Below are 14283 nucleotides of genomic sequence, written 5' to 3' on the forward strand. Positions count from 1 at the left end.
AATAGGTTTGCTACAAAAGTAAAGGAGCCGTAGCTCAAGTGCTTGAGCTCGATGTTGAATGTGCTATCGAATCCGGGGGCCTTCATGCTTTTAGATCCCATTAGCTCATCAGCGGTAATTTTTCTTCCTCAGATACCAAGCTGTCTGATCGATCAACCTCGGCGACTCCTTCAGCAACAAAGTACTCGTGTGTGTCGACGACATTCCGTCCCAGATTGTGAGACATTACCAACTGTTGACCCAGCGTGTCCGCTTTTTCACTAGGGGTGATCAGTAGAATTCCATCGCCCGAGTCACAACACGAGACAAGCGTAGGGTAGGGGCATGCTTTGGCCTCTTTTTGAGGCCCTTAATTGTGGACCAGAATGGTTTTGAATGCGGTGGAATTTGTTGGAGATTCTGTTGGAATTCTTGGGTATAGAATCCGCTCCTGGATAATCCTAGAAAGAATGTTTGTCATAGATTTTTTTCTGCTGGTCACCAGTCCGCTGGTATTGGCGTCGGTATACATTGCGTAACCTTATAAGAAGTTTGGCAGTGCAATCTGTTTGTAAAGAGGTGTTCACCAGATGTTGTTGAACTTGAACCGCTCTTGACCAGGCAGCGGCAATTACTCGTTGGAGGGATTCCAGCGCCTGGCCGATCAGATCCGGTGTATGCAGAGGCTGTTTGGAATCGATGCTGTCGTCGACGATACGTTGAAATCCGACTGCCTACCGTGTCGGTAGAGGCAGCAAGCTTCAGCATCACATGGTAGTAGTCGGAGGATAGTTTTTCGAGAACCGAATCTACAAATAGGGTAGCTGCAGAAGCGATGCTGGGCTGAACGGGAGTTGGAGGCCGTTTGATGAGCTGTTGAATTCGTGACGTTGGGAGGGAGCGGAGGTACATTCTGGACCTTCCGACGAGGCTGAAGAGCAGGATACTCAGTATCCGTGATGACTATCCCGGATATTATGTAAAGCACCGATGTTGGTGGCACTCTTGACGAAGTGGGCCAGTAACAACTGATCCCGAGAGATGGCCTTTGGCGTCAGTCCAACCCTTTGCAGTTCAGTTTGCACGTATGCTACCTCGATTGGCGGCAGACCACGTAGGACTATCTTCAAAGGTTTCATCGAGGGAATGTCCTGCGTGTAGTGCGGCGTTTGGGTTTTAACAAGAAATTTTTTCATCTGCTCGAGCTGTTGCTTGAGCACCTAATTTTTATACCCAATCTGCACAGCTGGGTGCGCGGTCGCAGGCATGCTTTAGCCAGCTCGGCCTCGAGATTGATGATATCTCTAATGGGGGTGAAGAGCGGGGCAACGCGTTCCTTTTTTGCGACAGAATCACCGTTACCAATGTCCTCCGGGAGGACCGAAAACTTTTTACTCTCAAGGAGCCGGTCTGTTGCTGCGTCCGCGGTGGCAGCGAACTTCGTACGGGCCCTCTTTGAAGGGGGCCCTGAAAGTGGGAGATTGGATCGATCACAAAGAGACTCGAATGCAGGCGTAAAAAACACTTTTAATTTTGTCAAACACACTTCCAATTGACTCAACTGTCAAGTCTGTCGTTAAAGAAGGGTCAAGTCTAAGAAAGACGCTTAAGCCCAAGGCTTTGCTTTTTTTTGAACCACAAATAACGTTCTACAACTCGTTCTTAGACGTGAAAAGCACTTTTAATTTCATTGCAATTGAATTTTGAACGTATGGTGTTGGATGTTGAATTAGTATCTGAAAAATGCACGAATTCATACATTAGGCAGAGCACACTAGATCACCGCGTGCTTTGGCCTGTTTTTATGGGTGCGCGACGTTAGGTATACGGACCTTAGCTGATTGGACATTAGGTATAATGGATGATACGCATAATGGACGATTCGCATTATGGACGGATGGTACTGGTGATAATAGACATCCTATCGCACTTCGAAGTGCTTTCTATTTGTTTATTTGTCAAAAAACGTCGAACTCTTGGCGGTCTACAAGATATAAACGCATACGACAGTAAATACATACAATAGTACAATTACAAATTTATCATCTACTACAGAGTCGTCGTTGAAAGTTATAAGTTATCGTCAAATTGAAGTCGAACCACCCGTAGAATTCGTTGAACCGCATTTCGGATAGGGTCGTATAGTCCGTATTTTGCATTCAGTCCTTGTAGGTGCAGGAAATACCTAGTTCTGAGGTGTCGTTCAGGAGCATACAAATTCAGTTGACGCAGAAGTGCGGGGCAGTCTATATCTCCTAAAAGCAATCTAGCCAGCAACGAGGTTTGAGCGTTGGTAGATCTTCTTTCAAAAGTATACAAATTAAGCAAACGTCAGCGTTCCACATGGCGGAAGGTTTCTGGGATCGCGCCATGGAAGATTGTGCAAAGCATACCGTAGGATTTTATTCTGTACTGCTTCGATTCTAGCGATCCAAATTTGTTGATATGAAAACCAGATCACTGATCCAAATTCCAAAACAGACCTCACAAGTGCATAATACAAAGATCGAAAACAGTACGAGTAATAGACACGTTGTAACAAATGTAACCAAAAGCTACAGGCTTATTTTTACGGTTAAAGGAGCATGTTATTCGAGCACTGATCCTCAAATTTATCCATAAGGCGTTGCTGTTCAATGTTCAGTTCGGAGTCCATTTTAATTACATTAAAGATTTCTACAACGTCGGCATAAAAAGGCTGATATCCTGGTGGCAGGAGAGCTGATAGTTTATTTATAAAAAGAGAAAAGAGCAGGGGTTCAAGGTTGCTCCCCTGTGGTACGCTAGAGATGTTGCTGAACGAGTCGGAAAACTCGGACCCGATCTTCACACTCAGCCTACGGTGTGTTAGGTACGAGTGAAACCACTTACCGATTCCTTCCATAGATTAGGGAACTTCCCAACAAACATTTATGCGCTGAATAAACATTTTAGCAGCCATAATTATACAGCCATAGCTGAATACGCATCGAATAAAATTTATGTAAACAACTGTACAATATTTATTCAGCCGAAATTGGAGAACTTATACAACCTATTTTATTCGAGGCGGAAAAACACTTGCTAAGCAGTTATATCGCTTAACAGTTATAGCAGTTATATCATTATATCTGTGCGCTTGTTTCCAGCTTTGCGCAAATGGGTTATTTCAAAACGCACAAAAGTCTCTATTAAGATACATTACAGCTTCAAACAGCTATTAGCAAGCCCGAAGCTTGACTTAGATGTTTAAGAGCTGAAAGAAGGTTTTTATACTAAACCATAGTTCAGTCACAGGTTGAATAAATTCAGCTAAAAAACGTTTGATCAGCCTGGAATTGTTAATTGGGTAGCTGCTTTCAAAGCTGCAATGGAGCTTAATAGAGGATACAATGCTTTTTCACTCGCTTAATCAACGTCTTATCAACCTTTATGCAGCCAAAAAATGATCTATTTTTAAATTTAAAAAAGAATAGAACGCGTCATATTTATTTTGCTAAGGCGTCGTATGCTATGTTTTAAATTTTGAATAACTTGAATTCGTATATGCAAACTAATTAAAATTGCATGTCGTCATCTTTCGGGAATTGAACCGCCATCTTCTGATCTATAAGCACTCATCATATGATCCGCCCCATCTGCATCTGCAGAACAGACAGTGAAAATGGCTTTACACTTGAAGCAGACGATAATGTCGATAACTGACATATTTTTTCTGCCAGTCGAATTGCGACACTCTATGATCTGGCAGTATGTGTGCTGTGAACCGAATGAAAGCTTGGTATTAGTTTGTAAAGCCACTTTAACACCTTTAAGCAACCGTAAAACGGTTCTATGTTTATGGCTGTTTAGAAGCGGATTGTTTAGCATAAAAATCCGCTATTAAGCTTGTTTATCAGCTTTGGAAGAAAGCGGGTTTGGAAAAACCCAAAGTAGCTTAAACATCGCTTGGTCAAACGCCATTTGAGTGCTTACTTTATGCAGTTTGAATCGCCTTAAATCAACTCGTAAACATCAATTGCTCTTGCTGTTTACGGGTTGGTTTAGGGCGATCCAGTGTAAAAGGTTTTTCGAAAACAGACACTGATGAAGCCTGCATGTCGAAGGCGAAATACATATCTGTCACGAATAAATATAAATAGTAGAATTTAATTGGAAAGTTTTTGGAAATTATTCGAAATTTCAAATATAGCTTATGACGCTAAAGCAAAATAAATTGGACGCGTTCCATTTTTGAAATTTAAAAATAGATTATTTTTTGGCTGCATAAAGGTTGATGAGACGTTGATTAAGCGACTGAAAAAGCATTGCAAAACTATTTCTCGTTCTAAAAATGGAATTGACAGCATTGCGCAAATTGGTTATTTAAAAACACGCAAAAGCCTCTATTAAGCTCCATTGCAGCTTTGAAAGCAGCTACCCAAGTAACAACTTCAGGCTGATCAAACGCTTTTATAGCTGAATTTATTCTACCTGTGGCTGAACTATGGTTTAGTTTTAGAAATAAAAACTTTTTTTCAGCACTTAAACATGTATATTTAGTGATTTTATCAAGCTTCGGGCTTGCTTATAGCTGCTTTCCAAGTTGCAATCGAGCTTAATAGAGGCTTTTGCGCGTTTTTAAATAAGCAATTTGCGCAAAGCTGGAAACAAGGCGCACAGAGGTTATATAAAAGGCGATATAATTGCTTAACAAGTATTTTTTTCTGCTTCAAACGAAATAGATTGTATAAGTTCTCCAATTTCGGCTGAATAAGTATTGTAGAATTGTTTACATAAATTTTATTCGATGCATATTCAGCTATGGCTGAATACTAATAGCTGCTAAAATGTTTAATCAGCGCATAAATGGTTGTTGGGAGGGCTTTTTATTAAGATGACAATTCGTTTATTCAGCTAGTATAGCACAATCAATTATTGAGAATATTGACGGGTTGTGGAGAAGTTGAAGATGCGCCTAATCTGCTTGTGACACTATTATGTGAAGCAGCTGATTTACAGCGCATTCGTTGGTTGCTTAATCACTTATAGAATACAGAGGCCTTTACTTTAATTTATTCAGCGTCTACCACCTGTATTCAGAGTTAAATCAGCTGTGACCAAATCAGTAGCATTTTAATTCAGCTTCGGTGCTTGTTGGGTTACACTGCTGGATTGAAGCATTGAACAAAAGTGAAAGAGGTCCAGCGAAAACAGTAGAACACTTTTTCAGGATGCAAGATGGAATACCGTCAGGTCCTACCGTAAACGAAAATTTTAATTTTTCGATGGCAGTTTCCACATTTTCCTCCGATACACTAAAAACGGTGAGGTTGATATGACTTCGTTAGGTGGGTTTCTAAACAGCAGAGGGAACTTATTCCAAGGAAGTAGGAAAACGGTTAAAAGCCTGCTTGAAGTGTGTAGCAAAGAGGTTGCATTTATCGCGAGCAACGTTGGCTGTACGATTGTCTAGAAACAGATCAACAGGCAAGCCGTCTTCCTTTCACTTAGATCGGCTTTAAACGTGGTAATAGGTTCGGACGCCTTGATAAAAGAGCAAAGTTGTATGGTGAGATCATTGGGAAGTATCAGACCTAACAAGCGATTAACCTTTGGTACTAAATTAATTTGTGTCAGGTCGTAGAAACAGAAACCGTCGAGCACATTGCAAGCTGCGGAAGCGGAGAGCGTTGGTAGACGATGCTAGGACAACCGTTTACAGGAACATTCGAGAGTAAACTGGACTGGTTGTAATCACCGAACAGCAGCGCTAGGTCATTCGACGCTAGATGAGAATAAACACTACCGAGTGAGTCGATGTGTGGGGTAAGGTGGTGCAGAATGCACCGCTTAAGCAAAACTTCATTTTTCAGAGCAACGGCGTGTTTGTTCCACGTTTTTCAACTTCTAGAAGACTTTGGGATCTTTTTTTACACTTACTCCTGGTGAAATTTCCTAACAAAAACCAGTATTTTTTGTTATTTTTGACGATTTTTGGCAAGAGTCAAAATCATTATGTGAGGCAGAACGCCACAGCCCGTGGACAAAACCAGGGGCGGACTGGGAGCCAAAGGGCCCACCGGGCCTTTGAGATTAGGGGCCCCAGCTTGCAATATTCTTATGATAGTAAATTAACACGAAAAACGACATCTACTCAAAAGACATCAGCGTTACAAGGACAATAAATCGAATGATTATGGGCTCTATTTTGTAATTCATGTCGTGCAACTTGACTCGACTCAGGCACTGTCGAGTGTTGAGTTCCGGGAGAACGGGCAGCATAGCGGCTCGATGCACGAAACAAAACAAACTCAGTCGTTATTAGGACCGAGTTACCAGCTTTTAGTGTGTGCGTCATATTAGCGGTTCACGGTACTTTAGCTTGGACGCATTTTTCTTTAACCCAATTTTCGCTACTTTGAGTTTTAGTTTGTTCAGCCACCACCACAGATGTTGTTCTGTCGACAATATCCATTTCATTGGCAAAGCAGACGAACTAACTAGATTTGCTGAAGATTGTGCCTGTGTGTTGCTCCTTTCATAACATCCTGTAATGGCATGTTGAACAGCCCACATGAGGAACCATCACGTTGATAAAGTCCCCTGCGAGGTTAGAATGGCCATGATTTTACGGTCGATGGTATCATACGCAACTTTGAAATCAATGAAATAATTGTGCGTTGAATTCGGTATTCATGGACTTTTTGGAGGATCTGCCGCAGCAAGAATGTTTGATTTGATTTGCGTGATAAATGATAGGATGTCAATAGTTCAATATATGAGTAGCTTACTGCGTCTACACGTCAGAACAGAACAGTTCATAGTGCAGGCGATTCCCGTGCCGGGTCGTAGCTATCCCTGGGATTAAACTCTTGGATTCTCCTATAAGAATCCTGCATCTATAAGCAAGGTATTTGTGCGATGTCTGATTCGCACTAGCACTAAGATTCGCCCAAGACTTACCGCTTCGGATGACTGCGAACGACTGGCAGAGTGCCGGCTGCTTAGTAATTAGCACTATCGACGCGACTGGAATGTCGGCGATACCGATGGCTGCTGACACGATAGCGAACCGAACGCATGGTATTCGTCGCGATATTAGCCCGGGGCATCATTGCAAAGAGCTGTATGATGCTCGCTCCTATACTACAATAATGCAATGTGATATTATATTCCAGGGATACTCAACCCCCACATCTCCCCTCTTCTTACAAGGTAAAATGTGATGAAAAAAAATCTGAGGAGTTTTCCAAGCTGGTCAATCAGTTGGCGTATGCCAAGCGAATGAAAACTTGGAGATGGCTTGGAGTTCTCCTCGTCCTGGAAGTCCTTCGAACCGGGTCTTCATCCCTGTGATCCTTCTCCTACATGGGTGCTGATTGGCCACGCCATTTGAAGACTTGTTTGGTCTGGGAAACATGGCGCTTACAGTTCGTCCGTCGTCATCTCCCAGTACCAAACTCCCATTTCTCTCTTCAATGGCCGCATAACGCTGAGTACCAAACCGTTCAATTCTAAGTCATACAGAACTATTTTATTTACCTAAAGTCGTACCGAACCATTTTGCCTATCTGTGGTCATACCGAGCCACTTCATTTACTATTGATCATGTCAAACAATTACTCCTTTTCATTTAACTATGGTCGTACCGAACCATATACTTATACTTTACCAAGCAATGACCGTACCGAATCATTTCATTTGTCAATGGTCGTACCGAACCATTTTGTCTATCTGTGGTCGTACCGAGCCACTTTATTTAGTAATGATCATGTCAAACAATTATCCTTTTCATTTAACTATGGTCGTACCGGTGGGCCAGTCCGCCCCTGCTTAGCGGTTTCGAAAACATTGCTAGAAATAGATTTTTGATCTACCTTCTTGGCTTTCTTCAGGTTGCCTATATCCTTCAAAGCCTGCAAGGACTTCAGCTTATTCCGATAAGGGCTTCCTGTAATATTGCATGCCTTTTCCCTCTTTCTACCACAAACGATTTTTCTGGTTCTTGTTTTCGATAGAGGCATGCTGTCAGAAGGAGAAACCGTGAGCAAGGTCGATCGCAACGATACAGCGGTCGAAATGGTTTTATTTGCAATACTGCCAATCGAACTGTTCATGTTCTGAGATGAGCCTGGCTTACAATCCAGAGCGTTGAACTCGGCACGGCAGCTGCATCGTGTTTACTGCTTGAGGGCGCGTTGTCTGAGATTGGATCAGATTCTTGGAGGACATCCGTAACATCTGCGGGGGCAAAATCTTTATCTTCGAACACGAATCTGTTCAACGGAACAATGCCGGTTTTACTAAATCCGCTTTGGGCCGTTTTTGCATTGGCCGTTTGCATGTATGCAAACCCAAATAGCTCGCTGATTTCGTTAAGGGTAACAACTTTACCAGGATTCGCTTTCAGATAATTTTCGACTGCTTTCGAAAAAGCAGTTTTCAGTGGTCCCATGAAACTCACATCTATTTATTTATTTATTTATTTATTTATTTAGCAGGAGCAGGAAATGCTCGAACCAAGAATTAAATTCGATCATTGTCATCCACCCAGATGAGTTGCAAACAAAAAGCGTGTCCGGAGGGGCACCTTTTTTAGGACCTCGGTCAGTCGAGCTCTAGGGAATATCATCATCGGCGGAATGAAGCATCCGGAAGCAGACATGCAAATGCATGCTGTAGATAATAGCCCTCTCTCAGCAGTTGTTACCGATCCGACTTGTCGCCGACCCTTCAAAGCAAGGCAAGGCCGTGGGTTTCAACCGTCATTAGACATTACCCTTCTTTATCGACAGACTTCGCAGCCGGCTGTTAGAGTACCTGAAAATTACGGGGCCAGTGTAATAATCCTACTGACTCTATCTAGCAAGCACCGCCTAGCCGAGATTCGAACATATGACGACTAGCTTGTTAGACCAGCATCGTACCTCGAAGCTAACTGGGCGATTGCTACCCTTCAAAGCAAGCACCTTGGATCTTTTTGTTTGCACCTAAAAACAACATGAAACCTAATTTAACCGGATTTTAACTTAGGACAATATTGCTCAAATTACGATAAGCACGAATGTTTCGTCGACGTTGAATGTTCTGCTTGCAGCAAAGTTGCCTTCCGCCATCGCACTATGGGCCAGAAATCAAAATTTCGGGACAAAAATATTTGCGGTTAAACGGCATGTCTCAGCTCAATGTGGCCTTCGGCAACTTTTTGAATAAAAAATTGATGCATATATTGAAAGGGTCGTCCAATATTTAAGCGTTACTTAAACAACAATTTAAGTAATAACTTTTTGAGTAAACTTTTTTTCACCTTTCTGGTTTCAAAATATCAAAGATAAACCAATTTCAAGTAATTTTTCTGAAGATATCAAACTTCTACCTTTTACCCATTTTCAGCAATAGACCTTTGTTAATAAACGACCCCTCGAATCACAATTCTTCTTGTAACATGTTTATTTCAACAGACAGTTCAATGTGATGTTCTAGAAAATATTTTGCGCATAAAAGAGGAATATTTTTGCAGAAGACTGTTTTGCTTTAAATGCATTAATTAATAAGATATAACTGATTTTAGGTTAAAAACCATCTGATGAAAAATCCGAATATCTTAGCCATCTGCAAGTATCTGCAATTAGTTTGCATACCATTTTGTAAGGAATTATTAAAGCTATCTACCCAAATGTGTATTTCAGAGAATACCTGGGAATATCATCGCTGGGAATACCTGGGAATAGTGCGGATTTTTTTTTCATACATTTTATAACTTAATAAATATGCATCCTAGCGTCAAACAGTCTTCACAGAAAATATGTATTTCAGCATACTGAATAACTTTGTAGAACATTTTAAAGCAATAAAATAATCGTGTAAAAAGTTTCTGAGTGTAATTGATTTTTAAGTGGTCTTTTTTAACACATCATTATATTTCGCAACCAGTAAGAGATAGATAGTTACTTTATTCAGCAAAGTTGCTTATTTTAGTATGTTCTGCAACTTTTGGAGAAAAAACTTTTTTTTTAAATTATTTAAGAAAACAAAAGTTTGTATCACCCTAAAGGTGAATTCATGGTCACCCTAATAATGCAGCAAGATGCGCTATATTTTATAATTTTACTTCTCCGAAGACACCACCCTTGAAAAAATACACATTTTTCATCAGAGGGTATTTAGCCTAAAAACAGTTATATCTTATTAATTAATACAGAAAAAGCAAAACAGTCTTCACCAAAAATATTCCTCTTTTATGCACAAAATGTTGTCTTGAACATCACATTGAGCTGTCTTTTGAAATAAATATGTTTCAAGAAGAAATGTGATTCGAGGGGTCGTTTATAAACAAAGGTCTATTGCTGAAAATGGGTAAAAGGTAGAAGTTTGATATCTTCAGAAAAATTACTTGAAATTGGTTTATCTTTAATATTTTGAAACCAAAACGGTGAAAAAAAGTTCACTCAAAAATTTATTACTTAAATTATTGTTATAGTAACACCTAAATATTGGACGACCCCTTCAAAAGATGCATCATTTTTTCATTCAAAAAGTTGCCGAAGACCACATTGAGCTGAGGCATGCCGTTTAACCGCAAATATATTTGTCCCGAAATTTTAATTTCTGGCCCATAGTGCATCGTCTGGACCAAAACATCAAAAAATTATTGACCGCTACCCGATTGAAGCCATATAATCGAGCCGCTGAGGTTGCCTCTGGAGCACACAACGAAAGTTCCGGATAACGCTTTCGGAAGCCACGCAGCCAATCCCAGCCAGCTGACTGTTTTTTGGTGTTGAACACAAGGGCTTTTCCGTTTTTCTTCGCCAGCTGATATGCGAGGCTTCTGATTTCACGGGTAGTAATACCGTAGCATCGTACTTCCATTTCCAAAATATGATTCACTAGGTTTTGTTCTTCAGCAGGAGTGAAAACGGTCTTGAAAGAACCGATTTGGAACACTTCAGACCCCGATATTGCCGCTTCATATCTCTTCACATACCGAGCTAGCGTCTGCTCTGGAATCCCGTGGTACTTGGCCGCTTGTTTCGTGGATGTTCCGTCTCGCCTTACAGTGGTCAAGACCGCTTGTAGGGCCGTTTTTGACCAATTCTGTCTTCTGGAATTCCTTTTATATGTACGCACCATCACTATAAACAAGCACTGACGAGATGAACAAGAAAATTGACAAGCCTACTAAGATGAATTTGAGATTAGTTTATTCGACATAGTGTGCTCGTTTCACCCCACATAGAAGTGCTCATCTCGCGCCTAGTCAATTAGTTAAAGTAAAAACGAGTTGTTACACTGATTACAGTTTAAAATCAAAACTTTAACGAAGGTGAAATGTGAGGTATAATGCATACATCATGTTGCAGTGTTCGCATAATTGATTAAAATGTTTAAACGATTGTAAAAGCTTATTTGGTAGTGCTCCAAAATTATAAGTTTTTCATCGTTTGAGAACCACTTTAAGTTTTTTAATATATCTCCGTGTTTTAAAAGGAGAGATCACTATCGTTTTGAAAAATAGATACTGTAGTACCTACAGTAATGTATTGCGTATCATGTTTTATTACAAATTTCGTACTTTCGCAGAAAAAATGGTGCCCATTTCGCCCCGCGTGCTCATTATGCCCATAATCCCTATCGCATGGCACACTGTGAGGTACAATACATATGTAGAATATTTTTTGTAGAGACAGTTGTACAATATTGGAAACTGTAAATTTGTGTATCCATTCTATGATATCATAACCGAGTTACAAATATTTTGGAATAGTTTTCGATAAAAAAGCAGGAGTGCAAAAAAGTCACTTTTTACGCGACTTCAGAGAAAACTTGGAATCTATCCCTCGCGTAAAAAGGGAATCGAGTCTATATCAAAATAGTTCAAAAGATGCATTGGGACGAAACCTGGGTCCACTTTCTTTTTTTCAAATAAAATATGCATATTCATTTTGATACCATTACAATGGTTTTTCCATCCTTTGTTGCTTCATCACAGGCAGGCTTCGTTTTAATCAGCAAACACACACGAACGACACACCAGTAGGTACAACTTCCCATCACATGAAATATCCTGCCCAGGAGGATATCCGATTGACAGCAATTAGTCGCTCTCAAGGTGGTTTTCCGAAGGGGGAGAGCTAAAACGTTGCGTTCGTTAAGTGTTTCGTTGTGCTTTTTCCGAGCTGCAGCTGCAGCTGCAACCAGCTTCTTGCTGCAGAATTGTCACGGAAAGTATAGTTCTTTTTTCGCGACTTTGTGAGATGCGAGAAAACTATGTTGGTGTAAAACAACAAAAAAAAATCACTTACCATGCCATCCACTTGTGTCCGTTGCCTACTTCGATCGTAGGCTACAGAACCGTTGTTGGTAAAGGATGGCTTTTACGTTTGCACGTTTGTTGAATGATGGTCGAATAATTTTTGTTGATTTCTGTTTGCTGTGTAAAACGAACCATTTGCTCCATTAGAATATTTTGGTGCCAACGTGGTAACAGAATCATCAGGCGGAGATTTAATCTAATTATATTTTATCGTCCTGAATTTTGAACGGGTTCCAAAATCTTAGTACGGACAGCAAGCGATACGACCGACGACTGGCTCATAGACTGGAACAATATACCTAGCAGGAATAGGCAGACCGAACAATCCTCGCCTTTTTCCGGAATCAATTGAAAATAAATCCAAATCGAGGGAAATTTAATTTAGCTAATTCCTACAGCCAGGTCCAGGTCGGATTTCCTTATTGATTGTTACGGTTTTTCTTCTCTTCGACTGGGTGTCTTCTTTCAGCCATCGTGATCTGAAACCGGAAAATCTGCTGCTAGACGACAAGAACAACATCAAAATTGCGGACTTCGGAATGGCGTCACTGCAGCCGGCCGGATCGATGCTGGAAACGTCCTGTGGGTCTCCGCACTACGCCTGTCCGGAAGTGATTCGGGTAATTCACAGCATTTCTCCGATTCGTTCGAACTTGCAGACAATGAACGTTTTCGATTTTTCAGGGTGAAAAATACGACGGCCGACGGGCGGACGTGTGGTCCTGTGGGGTCATCCTGTACGCTTTGCTGGTCGGTGCGTTACCCTTCGACGATGACAACCTGCGGCAACTGCTGGAGAAGGTGAAACGGGGAGTGTTTCACATTCCGCACTTCGTACCGCCCGACTGTCAGAGTCTGCTGAAAGGCATGATCGAGGTGAACCCGGAGAAGCGACTGACGGTAGGTTATGATAGATTTTTTGGTTAACTATCTTCTAATATGTTTATTCACAGTTATCGGAGATCAACAAGCACCCTTGGGTAACCGCTGGCGGCAAGGGAGAACTGGAACTCGAGCTACCAATGATGGAAGTCGTTCAAACACATGTCATTCCCAATGCCTCCGCCGTCGATACGGATGTGTTGAATGCAATATGCTCGCTAGGTTGCTTCAAGGAAAAAGATAAACTAATACAGGAGCTGTTGAGCCCAAAGTAAGCAAATCTTCCAGAATGATAGGTTCCAACCTCAGTGCTGAACAATTGTTTCTCTTTGATTCTTTCAGCCACAACACGGAAAAAGTTATCTATTTTCTACTGCTGGATCGGAAACGACGGCGTCCGGCAGTAGAGGACGACGAGGATGTACTTAGGCCGCGGAACGACATCATCGAAATAGCCGATCCACCCCGGAAACGGCTCGACACCTGTAGGATCAACGGTAGCAGTGGCCTTGCCTATGGTCAGATTAGCGAAGGATCGCCGATGACTTCGCGAAGGCAAACATTTAACAATGGCCGCAGTCACAGCGGCAGTAGCCGACGCTCGCCCTCGTCCGTTCCACTGTCGCGCAGCTCATATCAAAGTCCGACCCGTGGAGTGGTCATAAACTCCAGTCAACCACTTAGTGAGAGTTTTACCGTTTGTCCCAAATTTTATGATTACTTATCGACTTTCATTTCAGCTCAACTACACCCTCCATCCTCGCCGAACTCTGTAGTGAATAGACACGCCAATTATGCCAGCAGAGACCGCAAGTCACAGCTTATCGATCCTGCTTCCCCGGTGCACCATCGGGCGAACTCAGGTCCCGCAATTACGGTGGGACTTTTCTCGGAAACGGACTCCAACAATAGTAAGCCTCCGTTTAATTGCCATGTTACCGACAAACAAACAAGAAACACTTCTTTCGCAGTGACATCCTCGATCAACGCCATTCCGGGATCACCCATTTTGGGAAGCCCACAACTCGCCGGAGTAACCGCTGGACAAGGGCAAATGTGGAAAACAAGGCTAACAAACATTAAGAACAGCTTCCTGGGAAGTCCAAAGTTCCATCGGAGGAAATTGCAAAGTAGAACTTTTTACC

At 41.7% G+C, this 14283-nt stretch overlaps 1 protein-coding gene across 1 annotated transcript in view; it reads left to right on the forward strand.

Annotated features, from left to right (window-relative positions):
* The window catches only part of LOC128738985 (serine/threonine-protein kinase BRSK2), a 45250-nt gene that overhangs the window by 19548 nt on the left and 11419 nt on the right, over positions 1-14283 (forward strand). The window contains exons 5-10 of the mRNA XM_053834510.1: positions 12726-12876; positions 12941-13156; positions 13210-13409; positions 13481-13821; positions 13879-14049; positions 14110-14268. Of these exons, the coding sequence (XP_053690485.1) occupies positions 12726-12876; positions 12941-13156; positions 13210-13409; positions 13481-13821; positions 13879-14049; positions 14110-14268 (1238 nt within the window). The remainder of the gene's footprint in view (positions 1-12725; positions 12877-12940; positions 13157-13209; positions 13410-13480; positions 13822-13878; positions 14050-14109; positions 14269-14283) is intronic.

This window comes from Sabethes cyaneus, chromosome 2 (genome assembly GCF_943734655.1).
Source record: "Sabethes cyaneus chromosome 2, idSabCyanKW18_F2, whole genome shotgun sequence".
Classification (NCBI taxonomy): Eukaryota; Metazoa; Arthropoda; class Insecta; order Diptera; family Culicidae; genus Sabethes; species Sabethes cyaneus.